Below are 17,463 nucleotides of genomic sequence, written 5' to 3'. Positions count from 1 at the left end.
GTGAAACCCATGTTTCCCAGGTGAAACCGAAACCTTGATAGCAATACTGTTATTAATCTTTGGACTTTGGTGAGTCTTTGTTTTTATTTAAAAGTCCTGAAATAATCCATTACTCATAGATCTGATTGGTTTACAGTTCTTAGAACAAAGTACAAACTCATCGAATCAAAACTACAATAAAAAAACTGATTTGCATAAATGTTTTATTGGTAAAATTCAACAGACAGCAGTAGTGGCAATACGTTGATCTACATTATGTGTATCAAATAAGCCTGGTATCATTGTCAGTACTGTGTAACCTGTTTGCAGCCTCTTCTAGGGTATTTAATATGTAATGTGGAGATTAAATTACTATTGAAAGCATAAGTAATTGCTAATAAAATCTTGTACAGCCATCATCTCTCACCTATTTTATACCTACCAGCAAAAGAAAACAATAAAAAATGCAAAACAAACAAAAAAGTAATATGTATTATTCATCATTCTGGCTATATCTGAAGGAAGCTCAATTTTATTTGTCACCGAGGGGAAGGTAACTGGAGTATATTAAATTGTGACTGTTTTGCCCCAAGAAGGAGATGCACATTCTGGTTTCACTTGCTTCTGCATTTTTGTCGTTAATAATTAAACTACAATTCATCATGTCTCAAGTTTCCAGGTCATAAAGAAGGCGCCAAGACAATGGCTGTGTAGATGATTATGCTGCGCGATACAAGGTGTGTCTCCGTGGTAATCGGTGATGCAGAGTATTCTTACAGTGGGATGAGGCACAGGACATTAATCATCTGTGTTTCTAGTCTCAGGTCAAGTGTGCCTTCATGTTATTGTGTGTATTGTGATGCGTGGAAGACCTCAAGTCAATTCTACACTTCACGGTCAACTAATTCAAAGCCATCAAACTTGCAGCCCCAACATGCTTTGTTGTCCTTTCATGCAGTCACTCTCACTTCCTGCATTTCCACTTGTCTAATCAAATGCATGAAACAACAATGAAAAAAATACAGACGGGTGACAAATTAAAGGAAAGATCAACATAAAGCGTCTCAGTGAGGTGTTGGGCACCACGAGCCCCAGAACAGCTTAAATGCTCTTGGCACAGATTGTACGAGTCTCTGGACTCTACTGGAGGGATGAACTCCATTCTTCCAAAAGATATTCCCTCATTTGGGGTTTTGATGATGGTGGTGGAGAGCGCGGTCTAACACGTTGGTCCAGAATCTCCCATAGGTGTTCAATTGGGTTGAGATCTGGTGACTGTGAAGGCCATAGCATATGAGTCACATCACTCTCATACTCATCACACCATTCAGTGACCCTCGTGCCCTGTGGATGGGCATTGTCATCCTGGAAGAGACACTCCCCTCAGGATAGGAATGTGTCACCATAGGATAAAGGTGATCACTCAGAATAACTTTGACATGATGTGCAGTGACCCTTCCCTCTAAGTGGACACAAACCATGCCAGGAAAATGCCCCCCCACAGCATAACGGAGCCTCTGGACCGCCTCACTGTAGGGGTCCAGCAGTCAGGCCTGTCCCGTTGTCTTGGTGTCCCACACATGCACTCGCCCACTTGTCCAGAACACGAGCCAGTTGAGCGTCTGTGTGACTGAAGCTCCTGCCATTCGTGCCCCAATAATGACCCCTCTTTCAAAGTCACTGAGATCCTTTCCTCTTGCCATCTTGATCCAAAATCAAGGTCAGCTGGGCCTGCTCAGCATTTTTATACATGCCACAGAGCATGATGGGATGTTAATTGCTTAATTGTATCATGCAGTGCACCTGTTTGGAGAAATCTGCATTCTTTATGTTCCTCCACTCATTTATTCAGGTTTTTCCTTTTAATTTGGCACCCATCTGTATATTAGAGGACATAACACACATAACACCTCCTTGACAGTACATTACACTCAACAACTCCTATAGAGCATGTATGCTTCACAATACCTTTCTACAAAGCATGTTCCAACAATGTCCTCTAAACAAACGAGCCAATCCAACGTCAAGATGTACCTTTGCTCTACAGTGTTGCCATGATACTATCAGGATAGTTATTCATTTTAGTATTTTATTATCTGAAACTCAACCTACAGGGTTTCTCCTAGTGCCATAAAAACTTGACTCATGATTTCGGGTGTAAAGGGCAGCTTCCTGGTAAAAACAGGCAGTTACTGCACCATTATAACACCGTCCTCCACTGAGAGAGCTCAAAGGGTCAGAGTATTTCCATCCAAAAGAGAAGATGAAGGGGATTCTTCATTGTGGACTTTATTTCTTTGGAGTCGTTTCTGTTATAGCTTTCCCTGAGTGTAAGTAAGATGCGTTTACCTCACAATTTGATCTTAGTGGTTTAATTAAGCTAAAAGAGGACAAAACAATATCATTCAACGCCATTTTCGGTTGTGTTCATTTATTGCAGGTTCATCAGTGTCTGTGGTTTCTTCTTTGAATGATTAGTGCCGATCATATTCCAGCAGTTGGTGATGACATGTGAATCTGTTTTAAGCTGTTTTCCACAGTATTGTATACAGCTCCTTGAGAAGCATCCATTATTTCTCTACTTACTACTCACCAGCACTGCTGATGTAATGGCAAACAGATCATTACAAATAGAAAATATAGCTGCAAGCTGCAATATAGGTGGCCAAGTATGTCTGTATGGATGTGGCATATAGTAATACTAGTTAAAACATACAAATAATAACTGAGCTGTGATGAGTATAAATATATATGCGAAGTGACAATAGGTGTAATTTGATTTGCTTGTGGTGGCCATCTTGTATAATAACTCAACTTGCCTTGAATAAACTTGATAGAGGACCTAGCCAAGGTCAACAGGCGTGCGTATATACAGTCTATCTTTCTCTCTTTCCTTGATGACTGTCCCACATTGTGGCAGGGAACATATCTGGAAGTCAGAAGACCTAAACAAGGGAAATCTGGTCTACTATCTAGACAAAAGCATGGTCAGTGTTAGAGGCTCATAACTGATATGTTAATCTTCCTTATTGACAGTTTGCTCGCTTCCAAAGGATGAAGGAACCGGGAATGGAATACAGTTCAGCTTTTTCTACGTCAAGTCCGAGGGCCTCTGTCATCCGTTCATTTTCAAAGGAGCCGGAGGAAATGAGAATCGCTTTCAGACGGACCAAGAGTGCATGAGGAACTGCTCAGAGAAACATTCCTACCCCGTTGGACGTAAGTAAAGCCTGGTGTTAGAGTATAGTAAAATGAGTTCTGTTTGGTGGATAATTGTGTATTTAATCAAGTGATCTTGTGAGTTTTTGGAAACTATATGGAAACCTGAATTCGTGGTGGAAAAAATGGATGTGCGCCATTTGGCGTGCTCAGACTTTGAGCCCTCCCAGGAGGTGTTGATTCATTTAGATTTCTCCTCAGGACAGAGACTGGATTACACTTTATTTACATCTAAAATATCCCAAAAGCTTCTACTATTAGTGGATCCAATCATTTAGACTAGGCAAATCCCTGACAAATGTAATACTTGATTAAAATGACATCTTCTGTGAGGGACTGAGGAGAGCCTCGTGATTTTTACTCTCCTTGGATAACAGGTTGCCTTTCCCACTGAATTAAAAACTCCCCAAGGACAGATGAAAATGAATGTAATGTTCTAACAGACATCTGGAACATTCTTGTTGCAGCAACATTTTTTTTCTGAGACTATCAGTCAAGACTGCTCTGAACTTCTGAAATCATGGGAATGCTATAATGAGTGATATGATATTTGATACCACATATCACTTTGACTCCTGGCAATTTAACCTCCTGTTTTCCTCCCTTTTCTAATTTTGTACTTTTTTTTAACAGGTGAAGCGTGTTCTCTGGAAAAGGACAGTGGAATATGTTTGGGCAGATTGCTGAAGTTCTACTATGACAAAGAGTTAAAAACCTGCAAATCCTTCATCTATGGAGGCTGCCAGGGCAATGGGAACCGATTTGAAACTAAAGAAGAGTGCAGAGAAACGTGCCACGGTTAGCACTAATCACATGTCATTAGTGACTCTTTATTATATTTATTTAACAATGGTACCATGGTGTTCTCCCGTGGTAAACCCACATTCATCTATAAGCAGAACAAATGACGATGGTGCAATAAAGCACACACAGGTATTGTCGAGCTTTTCGATAGCAAGTGTATAACGTTCCCTGATGTAATCATCTCACGTGGAGCTTTGAGTTCTGCTGAATGAGGCCTTGCTAAACACCTGTGTGATTCAGGCGCTTTGTCTACAACGGCTGCTGTGTCAATGTTCTGGTTTCATTGTGGGCGATGGCTGTTGACCGAAGGAGCGGCTGCATAGTGCCGAGACGCAAATTGTCCTAGTTAAACATTATCAGAAATGAAAGAGAGCAATAAAAATAAAACAAAACCTTTACCAATGGGCCCACCTGTTTATAGAATCCTAACATTAAAAATATACGAGTATCAATGGATGACATTAAAAGTAAAATACAAAGGTGAATGCTATTCAATCAAAGTGCATTATTAATTCCACATATCTGTTTTTTCAGGGTCAATCATAATTTCATAGTGATGGTATTAATTTTGCTTCTTATAATCAGACGTACTCCAGGCATGATGATGACAGTTTCTGAAGTATAAAACAATAAATAATACAGCTGTTAATGTGGATTGCATGGTTCTAATCATGACTGTATTGTGTACGAATATATCAGATATCAACCCTTTAATACTCTGTACTGCTCCATTTTTTGTGTTGACGGTTTTTGCCTTGTGTCTTGATTTCATCAGTAGCCGGAAGATCAGGACAAAATTTAGGACAAGAGACAGATCCAGATGAAGCTAGTCGGAATGAAGGTAAATCCCACACACAAGAAGGGCGAAGGCGCTCCCTACTGTTTTCAGTTTGCTCCTACACCTTTTTTTGAGCTGTAGTAGTTTTTGGTTAACATTCGTAAATATTGTCTATCCCAGCCACATACATGTTCACCTAGAGAATCCCACATTCAAGGATTTGACTCCATTCAGAGTACGTTTCGGGAATATGCAGGTTAAAGCTTTTTTCAATACACTCTCATTAGTCACCCGAATTGATCTGAGTTGAAATAATGGCTGTACCGTAGTGCTGAACTAAATCTGAAGTGTGTTGAACTGTGTCACCGGGGATTCATGTTTTTTTGTTGTTATTGTTTGTGTTTCAGGAATAATAGTAGGAGCCATAGGCGGAGTCATATTTCTAATAGCCCTCAGTTCTGCTATAGCTTTTCTTGTGGTCAGAAGGTAAGAATAAGTATTATTTACAGGAAAGATCGAGTCCGTCATATAAGCAACTTTTAAAAATCATAAAACTGGGATTTTAGTGGGACCTTCCCTTTAATGATTACCTAAATATATACATACATACATACATTCATACATAGAGTAATTGAAGTTATTTTTTAGAGATCCGTACAAACAATAATGTGGTTATAGTCAATACCAACTGTTGCCCCGCATGGCTAAAAACCAGGGGCAACGATTGTATAAAGTTATGGTGTATTATTCTGATGACAAATGACAAAACGATACTCGCAAATAGTATATATAAAGATTGAATAATGATAATAATTTGATTGAGCATGTGACCTACAGGGGAATGTTCAATCTTATAACTTTTTATTCTGTTTCTTGTGGGTAAGGCATTTGTTGAAACAATGCTTTTGCTTTCTAATACAAACTTTGGAAAAGTAAATATTTTAATTGTTTTGTAGGAAGAAGAAAGTAATGAGAAAGAAAGTACCAACAGAAGTGGAGATGCACTAGTAACAAATGAAAACACCCAGAAGAAAACTAATGGATTTCAATTATTTTTTTTTATACATGTGCAAAATCATTTTTAAATGTGTTCAATATTTTTATATATATAAAAATGTAAACTAATTGAAACCTATAATTTAAACAAGATGTAATTTTTGTTAAATATGTATATTAACCCCATTTAGCTGGTAAAGCTGTAATATGCCATGTTGACTGTTCAGATGTTTAAAGTTACACAGAGACAATTCCAGGACTTAATTTGGAACCGATACTAATCAATTGTTTATACTGAATGCCACTAAAGCCAGGGCTCTGCATGTGGATGTTTAATGAATGTGAACTATCTTTTGAAGTGCAGTCAACAGTATTATCATATAGCAGGCTTGTGTATGTTACCTGTTCAACTATGGGGGTTATTATTATTATTATTATAATTATTATTGTTTATTTGAAAATAAAATAAAAAAATGACATTGACACATTTTGTCCCAGACTTCTTATTACTACCACCAACACTGCTACTATTAACACCAGCACTACTACAACTGCCCTGCCAGCACTACAACTAACACTACTACTACTGCTACTAGCATTCTACTACCAGTTCTACTATTTTTCTTAAGGGAGAATAAAGAAGGGAAACTAAACTGAAATCTTATTGATTGATTGATTATTTTCTCTGTGTATTTATGTTCATTTTGACACGGTTATCCTGCACAGCAGTGGGGCTGGAGTCTCACTCGTCTCCTGCAACACAGACATGTCCGTTATAACCCCAGCGCTAGTGTTGTGTCCTGAATAAGCGTCAGGGGGCGCTGATGCGCCATTAGGACTACATGTACTGTCTCCTTGGAAGTGCGGCAGTTAGGTATCTCAGTATTACAAGAGATTATAGATTTCTAATATATTCATCACACAGTAATTCTTGTAGAAATGTTGTCGACATGGAAAATAATTACAATTACCAATTTCAATTACAATCATCCTCCAGCCTCTTGTTGATGTGGCTCTGAAACAGCTCAGACTTTGGGGTCACTGTGTAAATACCATCATTTCAGGGCGACAAACCTGTTGTCAAAACCTGTTAACCTTTGCCAGGAAGATTTAAATGTGTTAAACATGACGAACACTTCTCGACATGTAAAATGGTGCCATGCGCATCAGACAATTAAAACATGCTGTGTATGAACTGAACTGGACGTATTTATAAATGCTTTTGTATTTCTGAAAGAGTAATGCATCTGTAACACAAAATCAGGAGTTTGACTTTGTTAAAGTGGCTTCAGTTACTGAAGTGACGTGAAATGACGGCAGGAGGAGACAATAATGACACAATAGTTACTCAAACACAAGACAGATTCCCGGGGGTTATTAAGGCGCACAACTAAACCCAACCTACAGCAGGTTAAACCTACAGCTGATGGAAGTGTTATGAGGAACACCACGTGTTGTAACAATATCACTGTAATTACTTTGTATCTTTTAAAATGCAACCTCAAAGAATCCGGTCCCTATAGCATTCTCAGAATACATACCCAGAAAACAGATACATCCATGACATTATCTATCTAGCTTTGCATGTATGTATGTATGTATGTATGTATGTAGTTAAATCTGACTGGTCACATACCCATATGCTCTGTATCTCCACACTTCCACCTTAAGGCGCTGCGCGGCGGAGGGGTCGGGCTCTTTCTCTCGGTCAGCGCGACTGACGCCGGAGCTGCAGACGGAGTTTCCGCACCGCGGCGACGGCGCTGTGTTTATTGATGTGTTTATTGATTAGGTCGGCTTTGATCACACACACATTGTAACGCGTCTACGGGATGGAAACTTAATGGCCATTTGCGTGTAGTTTTGCAGGCAGGAAGCGCCGAGTCAAAGGAGGCATTGCTTTCTAACCACAGCGCAGAGGAGGACACAGACTGGTGTATATTTCAGCTGTGAAACTTGTTACAGTGGAGGGCGGGCAGCTTCATCATCATCATCATCATCATCATCATAGTTCTCACTTCAGTCGTATCCATTGAGAGGAAGGAGAATGGCAGCGGCTCTGCAGGAGGACCTGGCGGCGCTCAGCGACCTGGACGAGGCGCGCCTGTTGGAGTCTCTCGGCCGGCGCTTCCAGCACGACCGCATCTATGTGAGTGCAGCATCTGCGCAGGGTTGTGTGTAGAGATATGGAGTCAGTAAGCGGGGAGTTTGCCACTGTGGCCCTCCACTGAACACACAGCAATAGAGAAGTGTTTCTACTGATCATAAAGACATTGCAAAAGATGTGTGTGCGTGTAAAGCTGTGTCCTGGTCATCCACACCGAGACCCGCCGACCATCTGCACGGGGAGCGGGGCTGGGTGGGAGCTGACTGTTGAGGCTCCATCTGTGACCAGAGGCTGACCTCATGGGGTGGTTAGATGCGGTGCCAGCTGGGCTGTTTGTGAGCTTGGGTTCCCCACACATCTGAAGGGCAGGAACTGTGTCGAGCTCTCCACCATATCTGCCTGTATTGAGTTCAGAGTCTCCCAGAGGTGCTCTCTGCTGTGTTGGGGACTCCTTCAGGTTTATGCTGGTCTGGATGCTTTGTCACTGTGTATATGATCTTCCAAAGGCATATGCATGTTTTACACATTTGAAAAACAAAGAGAAATCATAATACAAAGTATGTTGATGTATAATCTATAATAAGTAGAAGTATTCATGCATTTATTGTGAATGCATTGTCAGCTGTTATGGCTGAATTGATTATATACACTAGTAGGCCTGATATTGATAGCAATCTTAAACTTTGCCTATAACCCTGACCAAATATAATTATTCTATTATGCGGTTCACTTAAACAAATACAGGTTACCAAGATGGCTATGGTATTTAATTTACTTTATTTATTATTAGTAGTATTGTGCTTTGTAGTCACAGTAGCTGGTTTATTAGATCTTTTCAATACATGTAGTTTTACTGAAAAACAAACACAAATGTTAGCCGGGGAAACATGATTGTCTTTATATGTTGGAATAGTTTAACAGTTTGAACTTCTTATAACTTCCAAAAAGGCAGGTGTGTTTCTGCATGTTTGTACTTCACAAATATGTGTCTAGGACTGGAGCAGCTTTACGGATGCGTTCCAGCATGCCTTAACTAGCCAGACCTAAAATGAACAGGAACAGTTCAGATTTACCAGAAAACAAAAAGAAGAACACAAAAGGAATTCTTGCAGTGCATGTGGAAAACAAAGGATCTCTTTATTCAACATCAGGAAATTGGAACAAAATCCATTATTACCACTACAATGACTCGTACTTTTGTCAATATGAGATGAAGAGACTATTTTATACTTCTGATTAGATTTGATCAGCTTTACAAACTTGGCAGAAGTCAGAAGGTGGTCTACAACACGTTAGATATGACAAGAGTCTTGTTCTTTTGCCCGCTTTCTTCATCAGATACATCCCTCGTTTCAGGGGGTCCAACTAAAAACTGACATTTTTAAAACATCCATCAGTTTATTTATTACTTGGAGGAGGACATTAAGCTTTGTATGATACATTCATTTAAATGGATCTTTATTGAACAATTTCAATTACTTAATACATCCTTGTGTATGGATTACAGGCCTCTTCCTGGAATCACCCAATATATATACTTTGTGTATACATTTAAAAATAAATTTGACAACATGTTGTACGAGACATTTTCAACTCCCTATTGTCAACACTGTCCTTATTAAGATGCTTAGGCGTCTAGTCTAGCTAATGTTTGGGCCATTTGTTTTCAAGCAAAGCCGTTCATGGCAGGATAATGGCAAATTGTCTTTCAAGAATACGTGAATGTGGTAAATGCTTGAGGCTACCCTAGCAGAGCGTTGATGTCTTTATTTTGCATACATAGAGTTACTGGTCTCTTAGATTCTGAGAAACTATTGCATTTGAATGATAAGTAGTTTAGCTAGATCTGATATGAGTCATTTTCTTGCAAAACATGTCTTCTATTTATTTATTTTTTGCAGTGCATAGAATAGCATTTATCATTTTCAGTAGTAAATTAAATGCAAACACTGTCATTAGGAGATGACGCTTCTTATTGTTTCGATTTGTTCTTATTTGTATTGTTTCCTTTCATTTGTCAGTTGTGATTTTTGCAAATGTTGTATAGCATTGTAATTCAGTGTTATACTGAATTTAAAATTTCCTTTGGTATATTATCACTGTTACAACATATATTTTAGATGAAAAGCCAGTGTAACTTAATGTGAAAGGAGTACTTTGACAGATTATGTGATATTTGTAAAGGTTACTCCAAAAATTGTAAATGGAAAGAGTATCTTTGACCTCCAGCTAAAATGTCTCTACCCATTTCATTTTTTTGCAGACGTATATTGGCGATATTCTGATAGCAATTAATCCATTTAAATACCTGCCAATCTATGAAAAACCGGTAAGTAACCTTCAAAGTAATTGATTACAGGGAAAATTAACTGAAGCTGAACAATGATAGACAGCTTTCATCAGTTTTTTGACAATTATACTGGGGACGTAATTTTTTTTTTAAATAGGCAATTTTAAACAGGACAAAATTATATTACTGCATGGCTCTACAGCAGCTAACACATGTGTCTGTTTTGTATTCAGGTATCTGAAAAATATAAATGCCATGAAAAGAAATCTCTACCTCCCCACATTTTTGCTGTGGCTGACCGAGCTTACCAGTCCTTGCTCGGCCGGCTGGCCACTGGGCCCAGGAACCAGTGCATTGTGATCAGGTGAGGATACTGGCTGGAGTTTGATACACAGCCACTGCTCTGGGTCAACACAGCGCATCTCACACACACACACACACACACACACACACACACACACACACACACACACACACACACACACACACACACACACACACACAGAGACAGAAACACCGTACAGCACACAAGTCACTCATGCATGGCTTATGCAGATTTACAACCAGGTGACTGCCTGGAATGGGTCCAATGCAGTTTGTAGCCAGCGGGCTTTTCAGGTATGCATGTCATCAATTCAGAACCTGCATGTCTCGGTTTCTGCTTACGGCAAGTTTTAAAAGTGGCATCGCTTTGAACACAGTTAGGCACCGTAAGACGCATTAGGTGTGGCATTTAATTACGCACGTTGCTGTGGTCCAGCATACGTGGTTTACCCACAGAGAGAGGGCACGCTGTTTCTGCCCTTGGTATGCCACTTTCTTCATCATTAACCTTTAAAGTCTCTCAATGCTGTTTTTTATTTTTGAATAATTATGTTTTTTGGAATGGAGGATATGAGAACACATCTTTAAAAAATAAAATAAAATAACTATCAAATATGGGTGCTGCATTCCAGATAGTTTCAAAGGTCTTTGCTGGTAAATAAAATGTAGGATTGGAAGTACGTATAACTACATCCAGTGCCCTTTCACATCCCTGTTTCTGCTGACTCTTCTGTGTCATTTATTGCAACTTTCCTTCTCGGGTTGTCCGTCTGGCAGCATCTGCAGTACAGTCACCATTTTCCAGAAACGCCTCTAATGTGTAGCACATTGCAACAGCTGCCTCATGTGGATTATAAAACACAGTAGCTGCACACTGACTCTGTGACTTGAACTCTGCTATCATTGCTCAACTTGATTCGGGGTAATCCAGTCATGCTCCTTTTGGATGTAGTCTGATCTCTGGGTCTGACATCATTTAATCGGCCACACCTGTTGCGTTCTTTGTTTATGGTATTTGAGTGACACGTAATGTGGGTTAAGGAGCAGGGCTGTGGTTATCAGACTTTGATGTGCACGAAACGATAAACAATAAACACTTGCAACGCAGCTCTAGTAGAAATGGCCACCTGAAAATAAACCTGTGTGCCTGATCTGTTTCAGTAATCGTCTCTCTCTTTCTAGCATGTGTTATTATGTATTTACATTCTAACTTTCACAGTTACATTCAGAAAATGATAAGAAAATGGTTATCTATCTTACCTAAGGTATATGTTTACTTTATTCATTAAATGTGAGCCTACACCCCTTTTCTCTGTTTGTAACTTCACGTTTACAATATATGAGTACAAGAGTCTCCGTGCCTTGTGTTCTGATCATTGTGGGAATGAAAATACTATACTTTATTATTATATGTTTGTTTGTATATCCTTAGTGTTTTTGAAGTATATTTAAATCTGGGAAAGCTGGACATGTAAAATGAAAAGTAGGAACCTTGTTTTGTCCTCTTTCTTTCTATTCATGCATTCTTGGCTTTAGTATGAGAGAAGTGCCAGGACTTGGCTATAAGCAAAGACCAGCTAGAAATACGCTGCAGCCAGAGGATTTTAAAGCCTCTCCCGCTCCCGATAGTGTGACATTTCAATGTGGAATATAGTGATATTTCAGCAGTTCATAAGAAACATAATTGTAATACCATCACGTCACGGGCGTTGTATTGAGTTACACACGCCTCAGTGGCCCTTTGTCTGTAGTTCTGGGATGTTTCCTTGGCAGACAGTGAGAGGCAAAATCACACGGGGCGAGGCGGAAATGGAGCCGAAAGTGAGAGTGTGGATTGAGTGAGTGCCTTTGCAAAGAGAGGTTCTCGAACGCGGCGACCGTGTGATGTGGGATATTTCCTCAATTTCTGACATAACGCATCATCGTAACATAACATGACTGACGTGTCCTACTGCATTCTTTGCTCTTTTATTAAAGAACCTCAAAACATGCAGTAAGTAACGTCATGGCTATAAATACACCAGCAAGGCCTTAATTATCGGATCTCTTTACATCACTTTTTACTATTTTCCCTCCCAGTGTAGTGTGGCACATTGGTATGTGAATTGACTTGAGTCACATCATTCCTCCTGTCCCTCATGCGGCTTCTCTGTGATCCCAAGTTGCACTGAATAAACGTATTACAGGTGTCTCTCATTGGAATGGGTCTGTTTGTCCCAGTGAGTGAATGGCACTGGGAGGGGGGGGCGTTGTAAGCGGCCAACAAAAGAGGACTGTGACAATGTGAGCAATTAGCAGGTTTGGAATATAAATCCTGTTAAAACTGGTAATTAACAAAAAAAGGCTTGAAAAGTGTTTGGCAGGATATTCCAGCGACCACAAGCCACCCACAGTACAGCATCAATGTGGGCACTTTTCACTTTTCAGAAGTAATCTCGCAAGAAGGCATATCTAGTGGTGCTGGTTTCATATATCAAATGTTTAATCTATTCAGTATATTTATTTTATGTGTACAATTTACTTTATACTTTTATAATATCACACATTTTCTAGTTTCTGTATCACGTGATCTATATTTTCAAGAAATACGGTTGAGTTTGCTGATGCAGGCTTTGATACCTGACACACAGTTGTATACAAACTATTGCCTAGTGTCTGTTACTTCACTGACAGAATATAGATGCTCTTCCTGTAGCCCATCACCGATTCAATACTCTGCCCAATCTAGCCAGAGTTAATCTAACGCACGCCTGTGGTCATTTCACAGTAGAGTGGTGGGTATAATTGGAATGGCACTGAAGCTTTTTCAGACAAAACTAAAATTCTGATTAATCTGATTATTATAAAAATAAGCAATAGCTTCTGCTAGGGCTGGGCGATATATCAATTTTTTTTTATACTCAATGTATTATTTTGGGCGAAATTCAAAAGGCTTATCGCGAGTATCGAGTTTGTAATTTTTATGCAAATGTATGTAAAGCTGGGGTAACTTTTTTTTTTTTTTATGCAGCCAATCACTTTGCAGGAAATGCTTGTCAATCTTTGTGGCCAATCACTTGCAGAAGACACTTATCAGTTATTTTTGATTTGGCCAATCACCATCTTAGTAAGTAAGGTGGGAGAAGTAATGAAGAGGAGGAAGCAAATGTGTGTCGGTGGTGTGTTACTGTCGAAGAATTTGTGTTGATGTTAGTAAATGAGTAGTTTTGAGGTCCTTAATTGGGAGATGCAACTGCTTATAAAGTTGCATGTTTATTTTACAAACAGTTTATTTCGTGCAAACGGTGCATGAAATCTTGAATGTTACACTCACTAGGCCTATATTAATTTTTTTTTTAAAGCATTGGAAATGAATAAATTATATAATACAGTTATTAAATGTTTGAATTACACACTAAGAATATAAGCGAATGTGGATATACACCGATCAGCCATAACATTATGACCACTGACAGGTGAAGTGAATAACACTGATAATCTCGTTATCATGGCACCTGTCAGTGGGTGGGATATATTAGGCAGCAAGTGAACATTTTGTCCTCAAAGTTGATGTGTTAGAAGCAGAAAAAATGGGCAAGCGTAAGGATCTGAGCGACTTTGACACGGGCCAACTTGTGATGGCTAGACGACTGGGTCAGAGCATCTCCAAAACTGCAGCTCTTGTGGGGTGTTCCCGGTCTGCAGTGGTCAGTACCTATCAAAAGTGTCCAAGGAAGGAAAAGTGGTGAACCGGCGACAGGGTCATGGGCGGCCAAGGCTCATTGATGCACGTGGGGAGCAGTTCTCACATTTCAACTGTTAACCTTGACTTGGGAAAGCAAGACACAGGATGCTTGAAGCTTTGCAAGTCACTGTTTATTATTTTCTTACCATATAACAATTTTATACCCTGCTTGTCCGAATAGAAAGTGAAAGTATACCGATGATCCCTGACATTTGGATAAGGTCTTCTATGTATATGTTTTTGCCTTCAAAAGAAACACAAAAAGCATTTAAGGACAAGCAAGGGTTCTAAGGGTTGAGTGTATAATCCTAACATTTTATACATTTGCAAGTTATGCAAAACCATACATTTGCTTTTAAATCTTTGCAGGCATGCAGGAGGCACTATGGGCATGTAAAAGATGTGGGGAAGGCTTGATTTCTTTACAGTCAATTTGAATGTGTCTGTGCAATGTCCCATGGAGCTTTCTGAGCCATTACGATTATTATTCATGCAATTCTACTTCTGACAGAAAGTCACTAGTCATTTCTAATGTTGTTACCGTTTGGTTCCTGTGACTGCTCTGATTCATGCATAGTCTCCATACTAGTGTTAAACAAAGCCGGGGCCAAGACCAAATTAAAGCCTTGACCTACTGGTGAAGAACAAATGACAAATTTGAACCCAGTCGTGTTTTTATCACTTTAAGTATCAGAAAGTTTCCTCTCACAATATAACATACCACCGTTGGGTACAAGTTTGTAACTTGTGAAGTGGTTGAAAGTTTTGATGTGGTCGAGGCTCTTGTCGTCAGCTGCTGCTCATGGCTCTTGTTGTTTGTCTTCCCCTCCCCGGTTCCTCAGCGGAGAGAGTGGTGCTGGGAAGACAGAGAGCACCAAACTACTACTGAGACAGATCATGGAGCTTTGTAAAGCCAACTCACAACTGGAGCAACAGATCCTACAGGTCAGTGTGGAGGAAACAAAATGGTTTATACTGGGGCTGTTCGTCCAGTTTTATAAGTTATAATCCTCCGGTTTTATGTTTTGTGTTTCTTAAATCATAATGATTAAAGTTACCTTTTAACCACCACTAATTCTGTTTCTCTGCTCCTACCGTTCACCAGACATGGACCCGTAAAGCCATGTCATGTATTCCTGTCTGCTCGGCCTTGATTGTTTCCTGCATACGCCCTGATCGAGTGGATTAGGAGTTGACTGACACACCCAGTCTAGGGTAGAAAGTCACTTAGTCAAGAAAGATTTGACGAAGGAAACAATTAGTTTATCTGGTAGAAAAGCTATTTATACTGTGAAGTGCTCCCTTTAACCCCTCTGACCTGGAAGCAATCCATGCTTATACAGGCTACTCAAAATGCAGAGTTTCATCACAAGGGCCTTTTACTCTACAAATGTACTTCTGATTTCAGCTTTCAGCTGGAGTGTGATATGTACTATAATCAAGAACATGTAAAGATAGTCCCTTTGGGCTACAATCTCGTGTAGATCTTGGATACAAGCACTTCCTTTTAGCATTGAATTACCCCTTAATTAACCAATTAACAGAAAGCTGGTTGTGCAGAAATGGTTAGACTGGGAGGTCTGGTAAATGGGTGCTAAAGGGGACCGAGTGCTGCGTCACAGAAAACAGTTGAACATCTTTTCAGCATCCAAATCTAACAGGAATGAACGGTCTATTATAAACGGAGCCTGTGGTTCTGTAGTAGTCTCTCTCATGTTCACTGTCACTGTCGGGCAATCGCTGACAGGAAAAGAAAGTTGTGCTTTCTTTCACATCTTTAAGAGAATAGTGTCAGTGTTGATACAAGTGTGTGGACCTTGGCCAATCTGTTGTCAACACCTCTATTTTCCATTCAAATAGTATTCATAGTGACTTAGTTGACCGGGGCTCCCTTCTGATCCCTGAATCAAATAATTTTTCTAATAGAGAAATAAAACCTCCCATTTCCACTTCCCCAGACTCGAGAGCATTAATGCAGCCAAGGTGTTGAGTTACTTTAACCTTAATTGGGCTGAAGTTTCATCTGCTGGTAACATGCAGCCCCTTTTAACATTTTGGCCATGTTTTCTGAGGAGCTCGAAGGTTGAAGTTCAAAATTCACGAGGACAGCATTGCATTTTGCCTTTGCAGTTCATGCACCCGTAGACACAGGAGGTCAGATGCTGTGGATGCAGATCCCTCACAAAGCAGAGGCAGTTTTTGCTGTGTGAAAGCCCGGGGGGACTAGACCTTTTGTTACATCCTTTCTATGGAGAATGTGTTTCTTTGAAAGCCCGGACAAAATGTGTGATTTCAGCGGGCTATTTAGTGCTGCTGTCCCACGCTGTACACTGTAGAGCTAACAATAAGTATCTCTTGGACAGAGAGTCCCATTATGTAGCACGCTTACAATGGGCCCACCTAAACGTGCATTATGATTACAGGGTTATTTATGCGAATGTCAGCTGAGGTCCAACGGTGCATATCAAGCAGTTTAGGCGGCGTATTTCATATTGACACAGGTACGTGTTTGCTTTTGCGTATTTCTCCAGGTGTCGGCTCAAGTGATTAACTTGTCTTTCCGAGCGTGAAGGCAGTAGTGCGACAACACTGAGCGAGGAGGAGGCATGCTGTTATTGAAATGACATTAGAGCACTTGGTGAAATACTATACACAATAAGGAAGGCACCTGCCAGTGATTTTGCAGAGTCAGTGTTGGGTATTTCCACATGTCAGAGATCGTTGTCAGCTTCTCAGCCGCGTCAATAAGTCTCCCTAAACCTGTTCTACGAGATGGGCTCAGACTTCACCGGCACTAATTACGCACACGGCAATAAAAAATAAAAAAAGACAGTCATTCTCAACAAAAACCTCCCTTTTCCACCCTCTTCTTAAATTAAGTAGTTTTGATGAGATTTTACACACCTTGGTTTGTCTGAGGTGATTTAAAAAAAAAATAGGATCAGCTGAAGATGGTTAATCTTTTGTAAAAAACCAACACTGCAGGGATCTCTCAGGATTTCAGCCCTTTTGCCCATGGTAGACACAGAGCGCTTCATATACAGTTAGGAACATAAATATCTGGACAGTACAGGCCTGGCAGAGCATCACCAGGGAAGAAACCAGCATCTGGTGATGTCTATGGGTTCCAAGTATTGGAATGCATAATTTAATTTATGATTATGTTAGTTTGTCCAAATACTTTTGAGCCCCTAAAATAGGGGGACAACATATAAAAATGCATGTAACTCCTACACTGTTCA

At 39.9% G+C, this 17,463-nt stretch overlaps 1 protein-coding gene and 1 long non-coding RNA gene across 3 annotated transcripts in view; both read left to right on the top strand.

Annotated features, from left to right (window-relative positions):
* Window positions 1–2,154: 2,154 nt before the first annotated feature.
* On the top strand, window positions 2,155–6,259 carry LOC136755078 (uncharacterized). Its single transcript, XR_010817619.1, has 6 exons — window positions 2,155–2,309; window positions 3,016–3,198; window positions 3,832–3,996; window positions 4,778–4,843; window positions 5,188–5,266; window positions 5,737–6,259. It is a non-coding gene; the product is annotated as an uncharacterized LOC136755078 (long non-coding RNA).
* A 1,108-nt stretch (window positions 6,260–7,367) lies between these two features.
* LOC136755077 (myosin-IIIb) overlaps window positions 7,368–17,463 on the top strand; it is a 42,252-nt gene continuing 32,156 nt past the window's right edge. Inside the window, exons 1-4 of one of the 2 annotated variants that reach the window (XM_066711449.1) lie at window positions 7,368–7,925; window positions 10,147–10,212; window positions 10,407–10,537; window positions 15,064–15,166. In XM_066711449.1, the coding sequence (XP_066567546.1) occupies window positions 7,824–7,925; window positions 10,147–10,212; window positions 10,407–10,537; window positions 15,064–15,166 (402 nt within the window). In that variant the 5' untranslated portion in view covers window positions 7,368–7,823. The remainder of the gene's footprint in view (window positions 7,926–10,146; window positions 10,213–10,406; window positions 10,538–15,063; window positions 15,167–17,463) is intronic. The other variant, XM_066711450.1, reaches the window with a different exon arrangement.

Source organism: Amia ocellicauda, chromosome 8 (genome assembly GCF_036373705.1).
Source record: "Amia ocellicauda isolate fAmiCal2 chromosome 8, fAmiCal2.hap1, whole genome shotgun sequence".
NCBI classification, from domain to species: domain Eukaryota; kingdom Metazoa; phylum Chordata; class Actinopteri; order Amiiformes; family Amiidae; genus Amia; species Amia ocellicauda.
This window is presented reverse-complemented; position numbering and strand designations above follow the sequence as displayed.